At 47.2% G+C, this 22,995-nt stretch overlaps 1 protein-coding gene across 1 annotated transcript in view; it reads right to left on the reverse strand.

The window, feature by feature from the left end:
- LOC146833526 (arf-GAP with dual PH domain-containing protein 1-like) overlaps positions 1–22,995 on the reverse strand; it is a 105,857-nt gene that overhangs the window by 36,275 nt on the left and 46,587 nt on the right. The window contains exon 4 of the mRNA XM_085601376.1: positions 2,660–2,742. Within this exon, the coding sequence (XP_085457502.1) occupies positions 2,660–2,742 (83 nt within the window). The remainder of the gene's footprint in view (positions 1–2,659; positions 2,743–22,995) is intronic.

Below are 22,995 nucleotides of genomic sequence, written 5' to 3' on the forward strand. Positions count from 1 at the left end.
TAATGCCCTTTTAGCGTGAGCTTCCTGGTAGCAGAGCTCCTCATATGAACTTTTCTAGCAGTGCCTTCAGTGGGAATTTCCTCCCAGCTCCTATCAGCAGGAGCTGCAGTGTGAGCTCCCTCCAGCGGGGTTCTCGGCATGAGCTTCCTCTGAATAGCCCTCAGTGTGAGCTGGCTTCCGGTACAGCCCCTTCATGTGAGCTTCTTCCAGCATGTCCCTTAATGTGAGCTTCCTCCTCCACTGCCCTCAGTGTGAGCTCCCTCCAGCGAAGCTCTCAGCATGAGCTTCCTCCAGAAGGGCCCTCAGTGTGATCTGGCTTCCGGTAGAGCTCCTTCATGTGAGCTTCCTCCAGCACCTCCCTTAGTGTGAGCTTCCTCCAGCAGTGCCCTCAGTGAGCTCCCTTCAGCAGAGTTCTCGGCGTGAGCTTCTTCCAGAAGGGCCCTCAGTGTGAGCTGGCTTCCGGTACAGCCCCTTCATGTGAGCTTCCTCCAGCATGTCCCTTAGTGTGAGCTTCCTCCTCCACTGCCCTCAGTGTGAGCTCCCTCCAGCGGGGTTCTCGGCATGAGCTTCCTCCAGAAGGGCCCTCAGTGTGATCTGACTTCCGGTACAGCTCCTTCATGTGAGCTTCCTCCAGCACCTCCCTTAGTGTGAGCTTCCTCCAGCAGTGCCCTCAGTGAGCTCCCTCCAGCAGAGTTCTCGGCGTGAGCTTCTTCCAGAAGGGCCCTCAGTGTGAGCTGGCTTCCGGTACAGCCCCTTCATGTGAGCTTCTTCCAGGATGTCCCTTAGTGTGAGCTTCCTCCAGCAGTGCCCTCAGTGAGCTCCGTCCTGCACGGTCCTCAGTGGGAGTTAGTTCCATCAGTGTGAACGTCCTCCCAGTGGTGTCCTCAGAGGGAGCTTCTTGCCAATGCTGTAAGTATTATGTACCAGGGGTCAGTGCCTGCAATGTTTGCTTTTTCCAGGAGTTACCTCTCTGTGAGCTTTCTCCCACAAGTGACCCGTCAGTCAGATTCCTGGCCGCCGTACCTTCAGAGTGCACATCAGTCATCAGTGCCTGTCAGAGTGAGCTCCCTCTCAACAAACCCGTGTTAGGCTGGGCTTTTGAGCGGCAGTGTCCTGTCAGTGCAAGTTTTCTGACTGCAAGGTTCTATCGGTGTAAGTTTCCAGGCAGCAGTGCCCGCAGTGTGAGCTTCCAGGCAGCAGTGCAAGCTCCCAGGCAGCAGTGCCAGCAGTGTGTGCTTCCAGAGAGCAGTGCTCAGAGTGTGAGCTTCCAGGCAGCAGTGCCTGCCGTGTGAGCTTCCAGGGAGCAGTGCCCGCAGTGTAAGCTCCCAGGCAGCAGTGCCCGCAGTGTGAGCTTCCAGGCAGCAGTGCCCGCCGTGTGAGCTTCCAGGCAGCAGTGCCTGCAGTGTGAGCTTCCAGGGAGCAGTGCCCGCAGTGTAAGCTCCCAGGCAGCAGTGCCCGCAGTGTGTGCTTCCAGGGAGCAGTGCCTGCAGTATGAGCTTCCAGGGAGCAGTGCTCACACTGTGAGCTTCCAGGCAGCGGTGCTCACAGTGTGAGCTTCCAGGCAGCGGTGCTCACAGTGTGAGCTTCCAGACAGCAGTGCCCGCAGTGTAAGCTCCCAGGCAGCAGTGCCTGCAGTGTGTGCTTCCAGGGAGCAGTGCTCACAGTGTGATCTTCCAGGCAGCAGTGCTCACAGTGTGAGCTTCCAGGCAGCAGTCCTGCCGTGTGAGCTTCCAGGCAGCAGTGCCTCCAGTGAGAGCTTCCAGGGAGAAGTGCCTGCAGTGTGGGTTTCCAAGCAGCAGTGCCTGCAGAGTGAGTTTCCGGGGAGCAGTGCTCGCAGTGTGAGCTTCCAGGCAGCAGTGCCTGCAGTGTGAACTTCCAGGGGGCATTGCCCGCAGTGTGGGCTTCCAGGGAGCAGTGACTGCAATGTGAGCTTCCAGGGAGCAGTGCCTGCAGTGTGAGTTTCCAAGCAGCAGTGCCTGCAGTGTAAGCTTCCAGGCAGCAGTGCCCGCAGTTTGAGCTTCAAGGGAGCAGTGCTCACAGTGTGAGCTTCCAGGGAGCAGTGCCTGCAGTGTGAGTTTCCAAGCAGCAGTGACTGCAGTGTGAGCTTCCAGGGAGCAGTGCCTGCAGTGTGAGCTTCCAGGGAGCAGTGTCTGCAGTGTGAGTTTCCAAGCAGCAGTGCCTGCAGTGTAAGCTTCCAGGCAGCAGTGCCCGCAGTGTGAGCTACCAGGGGGCAGTGCCCGCAGTGTGAGCTACCAGGGGGCAGTACCCGCACTGTGGGCTTCATGGTCCCAGAGCCCTCAATGCGATTTTCTTGGCAGCAGTGCCCTCTTAGATTGGATTCTCTCCAGTAGTTTAAGTAAAATTATGTGATCTCCTACAAATATTACATAAATTGATGCAGTTCATACAATTAATAAAATTAATTTACATGTGGCCTGACCCTCAAACACAAAATAAAAAATCAAGCTAATCACAGAATCACTCTAACAACATATTAAAAACCTAATATAAGTAATGATCTATACAATTATGCATGCAATCTGAAATACACTTATTTAATCAAAACCTGAGTATGCACGCCCCCCTCTTTGTGCCCAGAGTGAGTGTGCCACCAGCAGTGACCTGTCTGCAAGCTTCCGCACCCTGCCGCTAGCCTCACCGTTTGCGCAAAGCTTCAGCTTGTCGGGCTGGGTGAACTCTTTCCGCTCATACTTAGCTCGAATCCACTCCTCCCTCAGCACCCTGGAAAGCAAAAGAGACAGTCACACAAGGATCACTGCACAGAGAGCACAGAAATAGGGGGGGGGGGGCAGACAGCCGACCAGAAAGAGACCTAAGTGACACAAGCATTCACCTGGGATACATGGAGTGCATGCGGGTGCACAGAGTGGACTGTGCTACTGATTACCATTGGTGAGTGTTGAAGGAGTCATGACTCACGAGAGGCCAAGCTTAGAATGGGTCATGCTGCCCCTCCCCTTCTTTACCAGTGTTAATAAGCAGCGTAGAATATTCTGTGCACATGCACATATGGTCTAGGACAGTGGCTTTTAAGCAGTGCTATGAGGACCCCTGGGGATCCGCGAGTCATACTCAGAGGTCACTGTCCTTCCTTGCCTAACAATGGCAGGGTTGGACTACAAGATGCAGCCCCACTACAGACCGGTCTCCACCCTGCCTTTCCTGACCACAACCGTGGAATTCACTGTCACCTATCCGCTGCACAAATATCTGAAGGGCTAATGGGTCACAAACTTAAAAAAATATTAAAATTAATTTAAAACCATAAAGTGTATAAATAAAGAAGCAAATTTGAAAACTTTTTCTATTTTTGAATGTGAATTAAAAACAAAATTCAATATTCGGATATTTGTGTGTATAGTTGTTTTGTTTTGAGGTGAAATGATAGCAGTTGCTTAGTTCAGAGGGCCCCTCGTGGGGGTCTCAGGATTACCGTAATGATTCAGTGGGGGTACACAGCAGTTCAAAGGTTAAGAAGCGCAGGTGTATGAAAAGCTTTTCTTCATGTGCATTAATTATGCTAAGAGGCGTATATGCACAGTCGGAACACAGTCCCCTTGCACAGGGCCATCGTGTGAGCAGTGAAAATCAAACAATGTGATCATCCTGAAGGTCCAGAATAGAATCTCTATTCTCTACCATGGCCATAAAATATATATATATATCTCCACATGTGACCAAGGCTGGTGGGCAGCCGAAACGCGTTGTGTGATTAAAGAGATTCCTGCTACACCGTGACTACTTTTTGCTGTATCCTGAGAGTGCTACAGCAAACAAATGATGGACGGAATGCTGACAATGTAAACATTCTCCCCCAGTCAAACGATCTGTGTTAAATCTATCGTTCTTTTGCCCACTACGCCACCCCAGTTTGGACCCAGCCATATGCAAATCAGTCTTGACCCTGTGCCCCATGGGAACAGTCCAGACCGAACTGCCATGCCAGGTCCTCCCTTGACCGGAAACAAGCATCCTGGGACCGGTTTCAGGGTATGTCACCCTTCTTCATCCTGAGAGTGCGCTTACCTAATTTTACATTAGATATATATATACACATACATACATGCATGCATGCATGCATACAGCCATACATACACAGCAGCCCTCTTTAAATTGAAATATCCATTGTGGCTTATTTGGAACCGCTGTATACCTTGGAGTGGCCTTCGTTCTTTTGTGTTTCCGAGAAAAGGATTTTTAAGAAATATATATATGTATAGTCAAAGAACAGTACACACTTTAGACCTATTCAGTAGGGACAAAACGTGCCATAACCTTAAGGCCAATCTGGGGTTTTCAGAGAATTAATTGAAGTTGAATCATAAGGGTCGATGGTTAGAATAAAAATGCCACGCAGTTGGAATGGATTGGCTGTTTCTATAAGAGAATGATTGATTCCTTCAAAAACGCAATCCAGAAAATGCTTAAAATCCGAAAAACAAAGTGCATCACCCTAAAAACAATCCATATGCGTCTCCCAAGATTTTTTGTATTTCCTGGGCAACATTTTCCATCTGAAAGAACATTAAAAGCAAAATTAGTTGGGATCTCCACCCTGGGCGATGTCATGAGGGGACCTGTCGTTTCAGGACTTGCAGAAGGATTTTCAAATGCAGCGCACACAATTTTTTAAATATTTGCAGTTCCGGCATGCTCTTTCTCCTAGTTTGGCGGGTCTGGAGGAGCTGGCCGACTTCAGTGCGGTGGAGGCGGAAGTTTTCATGGGGGACCTGCGGGATCATAAGATATCGCGGATCTACCAGTCCCTGGTAACGCACTGCTCCCCATCGTTGCAGCGTCTCCGTGGGGCATGGGAGGAGGATGTGGGCTCACTTGAGGAGGAGGATTGGGCGGAGGCTTTGGCCTCCCCACGTGGTGCGGCTATTGCTGTGAGCCTTCGCCTAATCCAGTTTAAATACCTGCATAGAGTGTATTTTACTAGAGTCAGACTGTATAGGGCCGGTCTGGTGGCGTCCCCAAATTGCCTTCGCTGCCTGCATGATGAAGAGACCCTGCTGCATACTATATGGGACTGTCCTGCGCTGACTAGGTTTTGGCAGGGTGTACTGGCATGCCTTTCGGAGGTTCTGGGCTGGGATCTCCCTCGGTCTCCTAAATTAGTACTCCTGCATGTCATGGATGATATAGGAGGCAATGTTTACAAGCGCCACCTGATGCTCCTGGGTTTTACCATTGCCAAACGCGACATTGCGAGGGCTTGGAAGGCGACGGCCGCACCCTCCATCTCAGTGTGGAAGACAGGATTGGATTTCTGTATGGGCCTTGAAGCCCCCATTTTTATAGCACGAGGCTGCCCGCGTAAACATTATAAAATCTGGAAGTGCTGGGCGGACTACAGGGGATTGGAGTTAGATCCCATTCCAGCATAAGGATTGAGTGGGTTGTGGTACTTTCCTCCCATGTCGTGGGGGGCATGTAATATAAGCGTGTTGGGGGGCATGGTGTCGATTGGACATGTTGCATAGAGAGGGTAGAACTGTAGCTCCGATCATACCTGCTGATGTTGCTGGGCTGGTTGTGCGATGGGGTGTGGGGTGGTGGGGGGTGTTTTTTTTTTTGTCTAATTGGGCTGTATTTTATATGCATGTTCCTTCTGTACTCTTTTTGTGTTATTATATGGAAAACGGTCAAAGTCAGGATTTGGTTCATGGATGCTACGGATGCCTCTGGGATACAGAGCTCCGCTGATTGTGCATTTGACTAATAAAAATTTATTTACAAAAAAAAAAGCAAAAATGAGGAATGTGTACATTTCAGATCTGAAGTGGCATATGGAAAATCACCGTGTCCTAGAGGTTCTCCGCTTTTGAGTTGATATTCCCCCACTGACACCATAAATATTCTGACCTAACTACAGTCCCCCAAGACCGATGTCATGCCTGTAGCCTGCATAAAAATAGAACATAGATCTCATTGCAGAGGGATAAATTGTGATCCCAAGTGTCTCCCTTCAACAATGCACAAATGCTGACAAATGAAAAAGGTCATTGTCTTTCCTTGCCTAAAATTGGCAGGGTTGGATTACATGATGCAGTCCCACTACAGACCAGTCTCAACCATGCCTTTCCTGACCAAAACAGTGAAATCCACTGTCGCCTATCCGCTGCAAAAATATCTGAAGGGCAATACCTTCTTCTATGATTTTCAGCCCAGATTCTGTCCTCGTAGAGGAAGGAGCTGGCTAATAAGGATGTCTAAGGGGGCTTTTGGACCACCGAGATAAGGGCTATGTAGCCAACATGAATCTCGTAGACCTCTCCATTATTTTTTGCTTAATGTGTTTATTGAGATTTTGTAGATATATGAAAACATGATACCAACATGCATAAAAGTAAAGAGTACCAGTTGGAGCGACAGTTCACATTAATAAGAAATACATAAAATCCCTAAAAAGATAGAAAAAAAGCATCAGCGAGGGTAGCTCGTATCAGAAGGATACAGATACTTAGCGATTATACTTCGCACTTCCAACATTGTATCCTGTCAGTAAAGCAATATCTAAGCACCATGCAAGAGCACAAATAGCTCTCCACAACATGAGACCTGCATATTTCTATCAACTCCTTCCGGCTGAGCCATAAAGTCTCGACCATTATATAAGTACACCGGTTCGTTATGATAAAACTATATAAAACCACTCAGAAAGAGCAACTGAGAAAACCAGTGAGGGTAATAAAGGAAGGAAGGAAGAGGGGGGGCTTGGTGTATGGGAACGATCCGTTTCATAAGGCCACAGCATCCCACACTCAGTCCCAGACATATCAAACCCGGTGGCACATTTCAAGCAACTATATCATCCAAAGTGAAGATATGCACTAGGTGCAAAACCCGTTGATGAGTGGGATCACCATGCCTAGTATGTGAGTTAACCTGATTGGAGTCGGATGCAATAGAAGAGTCTTCTGGAGTAGAAGCTACTTGTAATGCCGTCAGCATCACTCCCCATGCCACCGAGATGGGATATTTGCAGAGTCCCAGCATGTCCTCTCTTAGCAAAAAAGTCGACCTCTGCTCTAACCCAATAGAACATCGAGTGAACCCAGTCTGTGAGTGGAGGGGGATCACTTGACTTCCAGCAGCGGTTGACCAGTCGCTTGGCCACCACCAACCTCAAGTCAAGAAAACGAGAGGAGGCCCTGAGCTGTCTATCTCTGGGAAATTTACCCGTGATGCAAGCCCACCATGTGTTCGGTAGGGCTCTATCTGTGCTGGTGGTTAATAAACTAATTACTCCGAGCCAATAAGTCTGCAGTCCTGGGCATGACAATATCATATGCAATAAATCAGCGTTCACCAATTGGCATCGGGGGCAACAGGTATCTGTCTTATTGAAAAACGTATTAATTTTATCTGGGGATAGGTAGGCCCTATGTACTATGTAGAACTGGATTAGCCTAAATCTTGCATTCCTAGAGATCTGTCTGGGACTTTCCAGCAACGCTCCCCATTCACTAGGTGTGAATGGACGTTCATAATCCGTTTCCCACTTAATGCGCAAGTGTGATAAATCAGTAAAGGTGTATTCTCTAATGGACTCCGCAAACCATTTAATGAGTTGTCTCCCTGTGCCCAGTATGTGGATATATTGTAACAGCAAGTGCATCAGAAGCTCTTGCGAAATATCCCCCCAGTGGTGTCTCAACGTAGCTATCCAGGAGGCATGTTGTAAGAACTGCCCCGTCGGAACACCTTCCTCATCCACCAGACATTGGAACGGTCTTAATGTGCCCTCGAAGTACAGGTTCCCCAGAGTATGCACATCAGCCGTATGCAAACTCTCAGCAGTCCTGGCTCTGCCCCTACCGTTCGGTATTCCTAGGAGTGGTATCGTGGGCGCATATGGTGTGACGTGCTTACTGAGATATAAGGCTCTACGGAAACATTTGTGGGCTATCTGTACCAGGAAGGGTAAAGTCATACTATCTCGTAGACCTCTCCATGGCCTTCAACACTGTAGAACATGGTCTCTTTCTTACTCGCCAAGAACGTGTTATGGGAGTGTCGAGAAACGCCCAGGAATGGTTGCCTGCAACATTATTGCCCTAAATATGTTCCACCAAATTGTAGAGAACCCAAGGGCCAAAGTTTATGCCCGCACCTATTTAACATTGACATGGTCCCGTTGGATGCCCTACTGAGGGCTCATAATCTAAAGTTTCAGATGCATGCTGATGACACCCAGACTCTTCTAGATCTAAATACTGATGCTGCAAACAAAACACCATTGCAAGAGGCCTTGCTGACAACATGACACCAGAAATTGAATGACACCGGAAGTGTTGTTACTAAATGCTGGGAGAACTGAGATCCTGGGATTTGTTGTTATGCATCAGTTATATCATCTTTGAACCAACCTTCACTGCTAGATCCACCCCCTGAACCAAAAACAAGAAACCTGAGGGTGCTTTTTGGTGCTGATTTGTTTTTCACTCCGCAGGTTCTCTCAACGTCCAAAAACGGACAAGGGTTGTATTAAAATATGTTTCAACTTACAATATTTTACAAAAAGATAAAAACATAATAATCAGGCCCACTCCAGTAAGATGGTAACTGTAATGTCAAATCTAAAATACACGGTTGCAGAGAAAATAGAGGGTGATGCAGTATGTCTCAGTCCAGGCTATTGAAGGAGAAAGATCTGATTGGAAGATTTCTTTCTCAAAATGGCAGTGGTCCAGGAACGTTTGCTGCTTAGCTGTCAGCTGACCACATATGAAGAGATTGACTTTCAGCCACTCCAGGTTTTTCATCCCTCAGCACTAAGCATGCTAGGACTTGGCAGGCCATATTTATGGTGGAAAAATTATGAATGCTTAAGGATGTTAAATGTGGATTAGTGAGTATGGTGTGAAATTCGCTTAATTTGCTTAGGTGTAATTTTGCTACATATCAGGAAAATAACACAAAATTACATATAACTAGGCAAAATACAAATCCATCGTTTAGCGCAAAATTTTAGCTTCAAATGAGTCCTCACATTAACAATTTCATGATTTAAAAAAGCATAAAAAACACAAGTGCCATGAACAACAGTTGCTTGCATTCTGGCCCTTCAAGTTATTAAGGAGCTCCCCACGAATGGGCGCAAAATGATGTGATGTAGGCGTAATTTTGGATATTTCGAATAACAAGCAATATTCCCCAATTTCGGCCTGCATAATTTAAATTCCAACCAGACCTACTGGTGATAGATAGTAGTTCAGCCAGAATTACTGGCTGAAATTATGTTCCTCTCGAGGTCAGCCTTCCTTTGGCTACAAAAAGGTGCAAAATTGTTTTATTGCTTTGACTGTACTTGGCTGTCACAAAAATATACTATTTTACATTAGCCTTAAGAGTTGAAGAAATGTTCATGCATAAGAAAATCATCTAGTTTACAATACTTACTGACCTATATCAGGTGTACTTAAAATCAAGGACATTTTGCTTTTGACAGACCAGTCAAGTAATCCAGCGCTCTCTAGATTCGCAGGTGCCTAAGTAGTCCATACATTCAGGTATTCTACTTTGCATTCTGGGACATGTAGTCCGGTTCCCCCGTTATAAAAACACGGTTTGAAGTAAAGTCCCAGAATGTAAAGAAAAAAACCTGGACTGGGTAAGCTTCTCGCGCATGTAACAGAGAAACTTGAGAGCTCTGTGACTGTAAAAAACAACAACATTTCTACAGTTCCATAGCACATGAAAAGCTGCATGTGGTTGTTTACTTCTCCAAGAGCGTTTACTGCAGCCCTCTTCAGCTTAACTCAATTTAATGCTTAAAAAACAGAATCGATGCTACTCATTTGCGGATGTAGTTAGAAAGCCTCCAACTTTTTATTCAACAATGTAGTATTTATTTATTTATTGGTTTGTTTCTTTTTTAGTCATTTATATGACACACACTACAAACTGAATTGTCTATAGGCACCTATGCATCCCCTTTCCAACAGAGAGGTTTTTTGGAACTTTGAGGAGCATCAGACCTCCGAGTTTGTATCGTCCATACATACAATGATGTTTCTTCTGTAGACAGACTGCGTCATCCCCTTTCAGGTTTTCAAATATCAGACATGCAAGTTTAGATGTGATACACTTAGGTAGTGGGAGCCAATGAAGACAGTGAAGGCCTTATCTTGTATTGTAAGCTTGCCCAATCTGAAAACCAGTTTAGCTGCCATGTTCTGAAAGAAGTGTTATTGTTCAATTAGTTCTATGGGTAGGGCTCCCAACACAGAATTTACATGGCCTAATTTTGAGTTTATAATTGATTGGGCAATTAATTTGTTATGCTTTACATCTAAATAGCGTAGGAGTTGAGTTGTTGCATGCAGAATGCAGAGATCAGCCTGACAGACACCCTTCTCGTCCAGGTCAGGCAGCCAGGAGCTAGACATGCGATAAATGAGCAGGCGCCTGGCTGCCTGAGCAGAAATTTACCAGGCTGAAGATTTCACTGCTCTGTTAAGTCTGGCAAAAGTGCCCCCGAGGCCCTCCCCTCATGACGAGGGGGAACGTCACTAATAGCCTCGGACCTGGGCGCTTCAATTGTAAGCCCTGAAGTGCCCAGGGCCGAGTGTCAATCAGTGACACCTCATCACAGAGTGGGGTGAGGTGGGGTCAGCAGTTTCACTGACCCCATCCCACTCTGTGACCAGTGAAGGACTGCTGCCTCAGCCATTGAGGGGAGGCAGCAGTCCCAACCCTCTTGGAACCTCCAAGACTTCCCCCTCAGGGAGCTGCAGTGAATATAAGTTTCATGTTTTCTGATGTTTGGGGCGTGTGTGCATTTATGTATGAATGTATGTATGTATGTATAATTGTGAGTGAGTGTTGTGAATGAGTATGTGTGCGTGTTCGGCCCCCTACCCTCCTCCCTGCTAAGATTACAGGCCGCCACTGTCCAGACATGAAAGGTCCATTAGCCCTTATGATGGAGAAAAGTGGTTTGAAAAATATGTTGAGGAGGCTGGTGGATAGTGGGGTAGCTGCAGCATTCTGCTCCCTACCCTTGGCTTCTGATGGTTGAAAGGAGCCCAGTATGATCCTTTGTCTCAGATCAAACAAGAAGAATTGAAACTGTGTCCATCATAGCAGCCTTTGAAGCAACAAGTCAAAGTCTAGCTTGTCAAACACTGCTGACAAATTCAGCAAAACAAGAAAAGGCGTAGTACTCTCATCCATCGTTAAGCAGTGCCACTGGTATCACCAGAGTCTCCTGATGAGATCTAAGCCCTGATTGATATGCATCAAGCTGCAGGTGCACATCTAGAAAATCTTGTCGCGAAAATGCAACTATGCTTTCTATGACGTTTGCCAGCCAAGGCAATCTTACAATTGAACAATAATTTTTCAGGCTAGCTGGCTCTAATTATGCTTTTTAGGTTGAACTAACTAGACAGCATAAGCTGCCTGGTTGCAAAAGACCTATTCTTAGCTTGCCAAGATCTTAGTGGGCTAAAAGCAAGACCATTGCTTACCATTAGTTTGCTTTAGTGTCACTCATTTGCTTGCTTCTTATTCAATGGCTTGCCTTGTCCCTCTTGTGTTTGTCCATTCCCTGGAACATATTCTCTTTACTTGTGTCCTTCCACTGCTAACTTCCAGGGAACATTTTTCTTCTTTTTGCATAAGCACGCCAAAGAGTGCATGTGCTTTCCAGCTGTCTCCCTCATGAGCTTCTCTTTCTCCCTTCCGTACTGTGTTATTCACTATTCTCTGTCTGCTTTACCCCCCCCCCTGTGCTGTTTCACGTATTTTTGCTTAAGTACTCCACAAGTGCATGTGTTTTCTAGCTGCCTCCCTTGTGTTCTCCTCCTCTCCCAATCCTGTTCCATGTTGTTGGCTCTTATGTGTGTTTCTCTCCCACCATGCTGCCCTCTCATGCCTATGTGTTTCTCTTCCTGCACCCAGTGCTCTATGTGGGGAGGGGGGAATGTAGGAGATGGGCTGGGTAGGTTGAGCCTGCCAGACATCACAAGCTGTTTGCAAAAGACCTATTGTCAGCTTACCAATATCCTACAGTGGGCTAAAACCCCGTTTATTGCTTAACACTGGTTGGCTTTACTGTCACTCTCAGGGGCTTGCTTTTCATTCGGGGGCTTGCTTTGTCCATCTTGTGGCTGTCCCGCCCCTGGATCATGTCACATTATTTGTGTCCTTCTACTGCTGACTTCCAGGGAACTACTCTTTTTTTTATTTTTAGAATAAGCACTCCACATGAGTGCATGTATTTTCCAACTAATCTCCCTTGTGTTTTGCTCTCTCTCCTCTGTTTGCTTACCCTCTGCTGTTCTGTCTCATTTCCTTTTGCTGAAGAACTGCATGAGTGCATGTGTTTTCCAGTTATCTCCCTTGTGTTTGTCTCACCCCCTCTCTGTTACTCTCTCTAGTCTGTGTACTTCTCTCTTCTCATTGATGCTCTCGCACGTCTGTGTGCTTCTCTGCCCAGCCCCACCCCACATTCTATGTGCTGCGTTTTCCCTTTTCCACTACTACCCACTCCTTTGTACCCCACCCCCCACCAACTCCCCTCCAATCCAGGCTTCTGATCTTCTTTACACCTCTTTGCCCCTCTCATTTACTAACTTCTCTCCTTTCCTTCGCACTCCTCTCCGTTACACACCTCCCCACTTCGCATCTCCCCGCCTCAGTCCCATCTCCCCTACAAACTACTGCCCCCACACGACGTCCCAATGCCTTCCAGTTATCCAGGTCCCTGCTCCTCCCTCTCCTACCACCCCTGTCTTCTACACACCATCATCCCTTCTTCCCTACAAAGTCCAAACCACTCTCATTTCACACCTCTATCCCCTCTCATCACCACTACTCCCTCTTCTTCCCAGGTCCTTGCTGTTTCCTTTTCCTCTCTCCGCACCTCTGCCGCCTCCTGTTCTTCTCCCCTGCCCCTGGTCCCTTCCCTCAACACAATTGCTCTACACAGGGCAGTTCCCTCTCTCTCTGGAGGCCTGCTTCATCCTCTCCCACACCTCTGCCTCTCTCCTCAGCCCTCTCCACCCCCCAACTGCCACTGACTCCAGCACTGCACTCTGTTGCCAGGGTGGTTGTTAACCTCATGCCTGCAGTGTGATGTCACTGCCATGGCAACCAGCTCCAAACGGAAGTAAACATCTAGTAAAACCAGATTGCGTCTCTGAGGCAGACCAGAAAGTAACACTTCTTCACTGGAAAGTGGGCGGGTGTCATGCACCGCGGAGGATGGAAGACAGGCGGCTGAGTGGGGTGGGGGCTATCCAGAAGACCACCCCTCCCTTCTGTATCACAGATACAGCCCCCTGTAATTTGGAATATAGAGGGGCAGATTAGGGTGGAGTAGAGAGCAATGTGGTAGACTGGAGTGAGATGGGATAGATTGGAGTGTATTGGGGTAGATTGCGGTAGATTGGTGTGTAGTTAGGTAGATCAGAGCGGATTGGGGTAGACTGGAATGGAGTGGGGTGCAGTGGAGTGGAATGGGGTAGACTGGAATGGAGTGGCATGTGGTTGATTGGGCCAGATGGGTGTGGAGCGGGGTAGATTGAGTGTTTTCCTCCCATGAGGAAGTAGAACAGGGCATTATGGTCCTGTCTGAAAATAAAACCCCTGGCCCAGGTGGAATACCGCCAGACTTGTATGTTAATGATATTGGGGTTTGGGATCCCATTTTGAAAGCTGTTATCAATGCGGCAGTGAGGGCAGGCCTCCCTCTCCCCCCCCAGTCGTCGGCACAGTCTCTCATTGTGCATATCTTCAAAATGGGAGACAGAGACAATCCTCACTGCAAAAGGCCTACCTCCCTACTTGACTTCGTCTGTAGTTAAGGTTGTGGGGCCTATTTGTTTTTGGACAGGCTTTCTGTATGGGCCGAAGATAATGAAGTTTTATCCAAAGTACAGTACGGTTTTCCCGCTGGTAGGTCAACTGTAGACCAGTGCCTTAATTTGTACCTGGTCCCAGTGAAAACACAATATTACATAGACATCAACATCACCTCATTAATCAATTGCAAACAATATTTATGCATATTGAAAATATTTAATCACGTGGAACATATGATGCATCATGTTCAAAACATAGCATATTTATCAAAAACGTTTGTGCATAAGTGCCCCAGAAGGGGAAGGGAGGAGTTGGTGCATCAATGTGCAGAAGTGAGGTTGAGTGATGTAGGGAGGGCAGTGAACAGTGTGCACATCCAAACGCATAAAAGGCTTATCCAGCCTTAACCAAGGCTAAATTATTTACAGAAATAGAATGTAAAAAAAAAGTGAGTCTATCACTGTTGTCCTCATTCAATACAGAGAACATACAGCTGTCGACAGTTCGACCCAAGTTTAGTGTAGGAAATTCCACTCCTTATATAAGGGTCTTCATCAGGACCATGGGGGGCACCTACAGGTAATTGGGAAAGGGGCGTTTAGTACAATTGGGTGATGGAACAAGATTTTAAAGAAAACAGATTCAAATTGTACCGCAATTCACCCTGGTCCTAGTGACGTGTCTGGGTCAACCCCATTTTGTGTAACTTAATTTGTACCTGGTCCTGAGTAAACACATGGTTGCATGCCCCGGTTTTATACATCTCTCAGCCGCATTTGATAGGGTTAACTGATTAAAAGCTCTGGCAGATCATGTTGAAAATGGGGGTGGATCGGGAAATTGTTTTTTTCCTAAGAGATCTTCATAGAGATACTCAGGCCCCAGTTACATTTTCCAAAGATGTACTTGTCATTTTAGCATTAAAAGGGGAGTTCAACAGTGCTGCATTTCCGCCCCCCTTTTGTTTAATTTGTATGTCAACAGGTTAGAAAAGACCTTGGTTGATATAAAACCTGATTGTCTGCAAGTGGGGTGACAAAATTTACCAGTGTTATTATGCATGGATGACGCAGTTCTTATGGCCAAAACCGCCACGGGTCTGCAGTTCCTGTTGAACTCCTTTGCTAATTTTAAGAATGGGCTGGACCTCTCAGTTAATGCGAAGAAATATTTTGTGAAGGTTGTCAAACCCACGTTCCACCAAATTGTTAAAGTTTAATTTAGAATCCTGTGTACTTCCTAAAACTAAGATGTTTTCATACCTGGACTTGTTGTTTGACTCAGCCTTAACGTGGCACCCCCCTAATTAATAACAAGAAGGTGGATTTTATAAGTGCGAATGCTGCTGTTTAGGTCTCGCTGAGCCAGCGCATGCGTTGCTCTGCGAGAAATTTAGTGTGTGGATTTTTAAAGTGCTGCCACAGGCTTTTTGGTGGCCTAGCGCTTGCATTCACGCGAGCGTGCACGCGTGCAGCCGCTATGTGGGTTTCTGTCAAGGCTAATTAAGCCTTGCGTGTCTCAATGAGCTTTCACTTTTGTGCTTGTTAATTAGCGCGCACAAGTCGCGTGCTCACGTTATTTTTAGGATGAGCTTTCACTTTCGTGCTTGTTAATTAGCGCGCACCAGTCGCGTGTTCACGTTATTTTTTGGATGAGCTTTCAGTTTCGTGCTTGTTAATTAGCGTGCACCAGTCGCGTGCTCACGTTATTTGGAAACAGATGGTTCACTTTTGCAGCTGCTTGTTTCTTACGTTAGGCGCTGTCTCCCATCAATAGAATCTATTACTCTCCAGCTACACAGTGAAAAGTTACACTTTATTAGAGGAGCTAAAACTAGGCTTCATTCATTTACCCGCATCCAAGTTATGCCCTGACTCGGCATTTTCGCTGTGACCACCGCATTTAAATCGCTTCAAAGACGCCGTCAGATGGGGAGCACAGGTGAACACTCTCACTGTCTTTCATTGTTTTGGGCTTAGTATCCGCTGAAAATAATAAAATCATGTTCCCTAATGCCGAAATCTGTAGCTCAGGCCATGGCACCACATCCTCGGTGTGAGAAGTTGGCCTGGTATATGCTGCTCACTAATTCTAGTGATCACCTTGTACCATGCCAAACAACCTTTATGGTGGTGGTTGAAGTCAACCTTGATAGACCAGCTATCCTAGTGGTAGCGTGGACAGTGCAGTCTGCAGGCTAAACTCTTGAGGGCATGTGAAGCCAGCTGTTTTACCATATGTAACCTCCTTGAATACCAAATGAAAGGACACCACACAGATATATATTCAAAATATATATGTATTTATTTACTAAAAGTATCCCCTATACTCTTTATGAGCACAGAAGCACATTCGTTAAAACAAGGCAGTGTTTAAATATACAAAAGTTGCACAATTATGGATGGGCCAGGTGGCCAGCTAAACCATATACTAAAATAGTGGAATAAGAACCACAAATAGAAAGGAAAGAAGGCCTAGGGCCTTGGGAATCGCTGGGACAACAAGGAGCTAACGGTAGTTAGTGACCAGGAGGCCCACAGGATGCGTGTGCAGTGTGAAAAGTTACACGCGTGCACCTATTGATTTCAATGGGTGCGTAAAAGTCACAAAGTTAAAGGAAAAGGAGCCTTCCGGATGGACTAGAACCTAACAACTTGAAACCTAGACACTAGAGATGTTTCTCTACCCAGGAGCACCCGAGTGCCAGCGTTACCTCACCCACAGGAAGCGGGTGCATAGGGGTCAAAGTGCGTCAGGTTCCGTTGTGCAGGTCTATGGAGCCTGAGGATGAAGATGCTGCAGGCGGCCAGGCAGGAAGAGTTCCGGTGGATCCAAGGATGGATCTGGAGAGTAGACGACCTGTAAGCAGAGGGCACAATGTTCAAAGTCACTAGCCAGTGACCGGTGTGGAACCAGGAAGAAACCAGGCGATGTCGGGTGCCAACAGGTAAAGAAAGGAAGCTTGTCTCTGCAGCCACGTGGAAGTGAAGATGTCGACGATGTCCTGGAGTCACTCACGAGCTGTCCCACGAAGGCTCTAGCTGATGGCGGTGTCGGCTTCTTGATCGGAGCAAACAGGCCTTGGCTAATGCAAGCCACGCAGGAATCGATGGAAGCTTGGTGCTCTAACCAGCAAGGTCAGAGGGGCTGCTCCTTTTCACAGGAGCAAGGGCCAGTCTGGAGCAACCAGACCAGCAGTGTTGATTGTAGATTTCGTCGCCAAGATGGCCACTAGCCAACGGGCCAGTAACCGGGATGACGCGTCGAGTGGCAGAAAGCAAAAGGGTCCCACGCAGATCTCGTGGATGCTGGAGGGCTGGTCTTTGGTGCAAATGCTGCTCGGTGTTGGGGCTTCTCAGGGCCCAAAACACAGCGTTGAGGATGCCTCGGGTGCTGCGCAGTCAGCTTGTCGTGGACGTTCCAAGATGGCCGGTCCCACATCTCTCGGTGCCTCCACGGGTCTCTTCTTTGCAGGGACTGTGGATCTGGCTCAGAGATGTCTGGGAGTCTGGGTCTTGTCGGGCTCTGGGCTCGGTCTCCGGCGGGAGGCGGCGGCAAAGCAGTCGTTGAGTTGCTGGATGGTTCCTGTATTCACAGGGTGGTCACTCCTTGGCCACAAGGGAGATTCTCTTCAGTCTTCTGTGCAGCAGAACGTCGAAGTCCAGTAGTTCTTCTTATTAAAGTCGAGTTTCAGGATGATCTGAAGTCTTGGGACACAGCTCCTACTCTTATTCCAAATCTAGGGGCCGGATTACCTGCTAGGTCCCTCCTCTGGGTGGGACCAGAAAGGGGGGCGGTTACACCCCCTTTCCTTTGTCCAGTTTCGCGCCAGGACTGGGGCTGGAGTGCCCCAGCTCCGGTTTGAACTGGCATATGCGCAGGGACACCTTGCTTGTGTGCCCCAGGCATGTCTCAATCTATTCAGCCCTCCCTAACCCACTACACAAAATCCTGTCTGGGGTGGTGCAAGCACCTCCCCTGACAGGAAACCCTTTGTCCACACCTCCCAAGCTGGAAGGACTCCCAGCAGCAGGAGGGCAGACTTGTGTCTGTGGTGGCAGCATCCATTTTGTGATGCTGAGGCTCTGTCTAACTTTACCCGGGTTTCAGGTTAGGTACATGTCGTGTCCCTCTAGAAGGGTGGAATGCTACCCCCGTCGCCAGAATTGGCGAGGGGGTAGTATTCCAAATCGTATGACACCTTACTCGACATGTTTTGATAAAGCCAAACCAAAGTTAGCATTTGACCGCGAGGTACATAATGCACTTAAGAGTATATGGTATGGCAATATCATGAAACAGCTAAAGTACATTGTTCCGAAAGCTGCAGACAGGCTCAGCTCATGCCAGAGCACCATCTCACATGAAACCAAGCACTCTTCCTCCAGGATTGTTAAGGCCTGCCATAGGAGTGACTGATAGGTTACCATGTGTCCATATATGTTAGATATAGATATACTATATCTAAGTAAGAGGTGATTACACCAACTTACCCCAGCTGGGTGATCAGCCAGTTGTGTCAAATAGTGAGGCCAGGCCAGGGGTAGCATAATACATGCTGCAGCCCCTGGTAGGCCTTGGATACACCTATGCCCTGGGTACCTGGGGTACACTGTTACAGGGTCCGATAAGGTGAACCAGTTCCAATTGGTAATGCACCTAGTGTGGATTGGCATTAATTTAGGGAAAGAGCAGCAGGGCTGTGGGTCTGATTAGCAGGCCCACAGCCACACTAAGTCATAAAACCAGTGAAGCAAAAGCAAAAATTTGGGGTGACCATAGGATAGCAGACCCTACTCTCCTACACTCGGCTGCTGTGCTGCCTTTATTTTTAGAATTTTTGGCATTTATTTATAATCACTGTGCCCACTTCTTGGGCTGCCGCGCTATAACTTGCAGTTCCTAAAATGAAAGGGCAGCCGACCTGCAGCGCTGCCATGTTGGGAGCTGGGTTTGTATTAGTTGGCGCTGCAGGCTGGGGGTCAGTGTGGAGTGACTTGCAGTTCCAGCAAGACACCAGAACAAGTTGTGTGGCTGGCAGAAACTCCGGACAGTAAGTATTTTATCGACCCCCATGCAGTTTTTCTTTTTTCATTTAATTTTTTTGGCTTACTGTTCTCGACAAAAATAAAACCATGTTCCCTAATGCTGAAGTCTACAGCTCAGGCCGTGGCACCACATCCTCTGCCGTTATGCTGCCTTTATTTTAGGCGTTTATTTTATAATCTGTGCCCACTTCATGGGTTGCCATGCTATAACTTGCAGTTCCTGCGAGGAAAGGGCAGCCGACCTGCAGCGCTGCCATGTTGGGAGCTGGGTTTGTATTAGGTGGCGCTGTAGGCCGGGAGTTAGTGTGGAGTGACTTGCCGTTCCTGTGAGGAAAGGGCAGCGCTGCAGGCCGGGAGTCAGTGTGGAGTGACTTGCAGTTCCTGCGAGGAAAGGGCAGCGCTGCAGGCCGGGAGTCAGTGTGGAGTGTACAATATACCGACCACTACCTAACTGCTGGACGGGGCACTACTTCTTGAATGCTGCTCCTGGGCCTCCGATGCTGCTGCCTGGCTCAGGGTGCAGTGGCACATCTGTGGAGCTGCAGTCCGTGCTGGCAGCAGCTGGTCTGTTATGTTTTCTTTTTCTTTGCATTCTGCACTGATAGACTGTAGAAAACGTCAGAGTTTGGGGAGACTTTTTCATTTAAATTCTCTCTATTGTAAATTCCATTGTTTTAAATGGTTAGCGGGTTCTACTAGGTTTAGACCATAATCGTTATGTTCTAGCTTGGCAAAGTCCTGCATTTTGAGGTTACCTACTTTTACAAATGTCTGTGTTGCTGTAACTACTGAGTTCTGCTTCCATGAGCCCATGTTGGAACCGTAAAGTAAAAGGGTGTCAAAAGCGTCATTGTGCTTATGTGCATCAGAATATATATGTCTCAACTCCTTCACATCAGTCACAACTCCTTCACTTCCTTATGCGCACACAGCAGCAATCTAGGAATGTTGAGACGGGGCAGTGGGGCGCTCATGTGTGCCTGTTTGTCACAATACGATTTATGGTAAATGGAAATTATTGGGGCCCTAAACATATTATAATTTAATTTATAGGCATAGGGAAAATAAATATAGAATTTACCAGGTTGCCACTGTTTTCGGGGGAATGGCGCAATAAGTTCCAAATAGATCGCAAGGGAAAACATTTTTATATTTACAGCGGTGTCTTAGATATATTTCTCTGAAGCTTGTTTCCCCTTGGTTACTGTATTTCTCTCATTTCTCTAATTCTGTTATCCTCTCTTTTTCCTTCACCCCTTTTTTCTTCCCCTCTTTCTTCCTCCTGCTTTTGTTTCTTCCTATCTTTGAACACTACTTCTCTTTCCTTTCTTTGTTGTTCATTTTTTAGGTCTCGCCTGACCCAGCGCATGCGCTGGTCTGGCGAGACTTATTGAGAGGGCTCCAAAAAGTGCTACCAGGCCAGCCTAGAGCTACAGTGCATGTGCGCGGGCGCACGCGCTGCTTTTACCGCGATTACTTTCACTTTCGCGGCAGCACGGCCGCTTTGATGTTTGATCGCGATCGCTTGGCATAGCCAATAGGTCTCGCTTTTGGGACCTTATAAGTATTTAGTTATGCAACTGTTGCATGGCTAAACACTTATAAGGTCCCAAAGGCGAGACCTATTGGCTATGCCAATGCTTGTTTAGTTTCTTTTTCTTTTCTCTCCTCTTTATTTTACTATATTTGTCTCTACTTTTCTTTGTTCATTTCTACCTCTTTTCTCCTGTAGCACCATTCCCCCTTGTTTGTTTCTTTCATTTTAATTTCTTTCCTGTTTCGTTTTCTTTATTTCTCCTCTGTTTCTTTCTTTATTCTCTAATTCTTTATTCACCTATTGTCTCCCCTTCTGTCTCTCAATAATTATTTCATTTGTGCTTTAATTCTTTCATTTGTCCTCCCCTTTGTCTTTCTCCATTTATTTTTCGTTCTTGCTCTTGATTTCTCTCCTTTTCTTCTTCATTTGTTTGTCCTATCTCTGTTCTGTCTCTACTTCTTTCCAACTCTGTTTTTTTTTCTTCTTCTTCTTCCCTTTTTTCCCTCCTTTCTTTCAGCCTTATCTTTTTCTCTCTTCATCTTTCAACTCTTTGTTATTCTTTCTTTGTCTCTCTTTTTCTTGTTGTATTTACTTATTGTACGTTTCCATTCTTTTTCTTCTTTTTTTTTCCTTTATCTTCTTCTCCATACCTCTCCTTCTTTCTTTTCTGTTTCTTTCTTAGTTTCTTATTTCGTCTACTCTTGCTTTTGCATTCTTTTTCTCTCCTTTCGTTGCATCCTTCTCTTGTTCTATTTTTGCTATTGTTGTTTTTCTCTTTCTATGTCGTGATCTTTCTCCTTCTTTGTTCCTACTTCTGCCTTTGTCATTGTTTCTTCTTCTTCTTTCATTCATCCCTTTCACGGTTTCTTTCTTTTTTATTCCTCTTTCATGTACTGTTTCTTCATTCTGACTCTTTTGTTCACTTTCTTTCCCTCTCTCTCGGATTCTCTTTTTACCTTTATTTCACGCTTGCCTTTTTAGGTCAGGTCTCGGCTCGAAGGCTGCGCTTGCGCAGTCTCGGTCCGAGATTTAATGACTTGGAGAAGAGGGGCTTGAACCCGCCTCTCTTCTCCCCTGTTCTCCATTGGCTGGTCTCTTGAATGCTGGCCAGCCATTGGAGAAGAGGTCCGTCATTCCGATTAGGCCCCGTCCTTTTCGGATCGGGGGGGCTTGTTTTTTGCAAGAAGTCTAATTATCTCCTCCAGCCAATGGCAAGAGGAGAACACGCCCCCGAATCCGAAAACGCCGCTGCCTTTCTCCGAGGCATTTCTGCTTCGCCTCGGAGAAAGGTAGTGGTGTGCTCGTCCTCTCCCCCACTCCTTTCCGGAACAAAAGAATCTAATGCATGAATGAGACTAACCGAGAGTCCTGTAAAGTGAGTATAGAACACAATATGTTTGCCTTCTACATAAAAAGATGAGCCTCCACAACGAGCAGCCCTCGGACCCCTCACGGACCTACGGTCTCCGCCTCCCCCGGGGATTCCCAGGCCAGACATTTCACATTGGCTTAATTTCGGTCTTTCAACAGAACCGGCAAAAGGAACAACCCACAGTCTCGCATTCCGGTTAGGTAGCACGTCTGTCACTCACGTTACTGAGTTCTGCTAAACTTAACGCCCACTGTCAATCTTCCAATCCATCCCGTACGAAACAAAAACTTCTGCTTTTATTGGTTCACGGGATTATGCCTACACCCGTAATAGTGTCGTGGGAGGTGAGGGCAGACTGACTGAATCGGCCGTTTGACAGGGTACCGCTGCTGTCAATCATCTAGTGGGCGGTGGTGAGAAAGACCGCTCTCATTACAAATAGATTGACATGACTGTAATCCAATCGATGTGAACAATCGGTTAGAGTAACGTTCTTCAGCACCGCCTGTTATAGTCTGACATTAAGGGTTTCAAATCAGGACTTCAGATCAGTCACACAGTCTCTCTTTTGTACCACCCCCTTCAGCCAATGGGGTTCCCGGCCATGGCAGAGGGCGGGACCCAAGACTTTGGCACTTGCCCAATCAGCGTCATTGTTTGTGTGCCGCCGCTGCCGGTGCTGCTGGTTGCCGGCAGTGTCTGAGTCCGACTTCCACACGCCACCCTTGTATCCCGTGCAACGTTCCTTCCCACACCCTTCTCCGCGTTCCGGACACGGAGCCAGACCGGGGCCGGTGGATTCTCCCTGGGGACAGCAGCCAGGTGAGGCCGGGGATGAGTTGGGGCCTGGAGAAGGAGGGGCCTACGGGGGCATTGGGGCGGGCCTGCACCCACAGTTATCACGTCAGTCCTTCATCATCACTACGGCTCACCATCATCTTCCTCGGTTCTTCATCACCACCTCTGTCCATCTTCATCACAATAGCCTTTCGTCAAAATAACCATGAGCCCTTCATCTCTTTGGTCCTCCTCCCTGACCGCAGTTTAGCATCTCATTGGCTTTTTATCATCACCTTCACTATAACCACAACACCACCCACCATCCTTACTATAGCTCTTAATCCACTTCTTCACTGCATCATCAACATCACTGAAGTCTTTATCATCTTTACTGAATCACCCTCCCTTTTTATCTTCCT

This window comes from Triturus cristatus, chromosome 4_2, assembly GCF_964204655.1.
Source record: "Triturus cristatus chromosome 4_2, aTriCri1.1, whole genome shotgun sequence".
Lineage (NCBI taxonomy): Eukaryota > Metazoa > Chordata > Amphibia > Caudata > Salamandridae > Triturus > Triturus cristatus.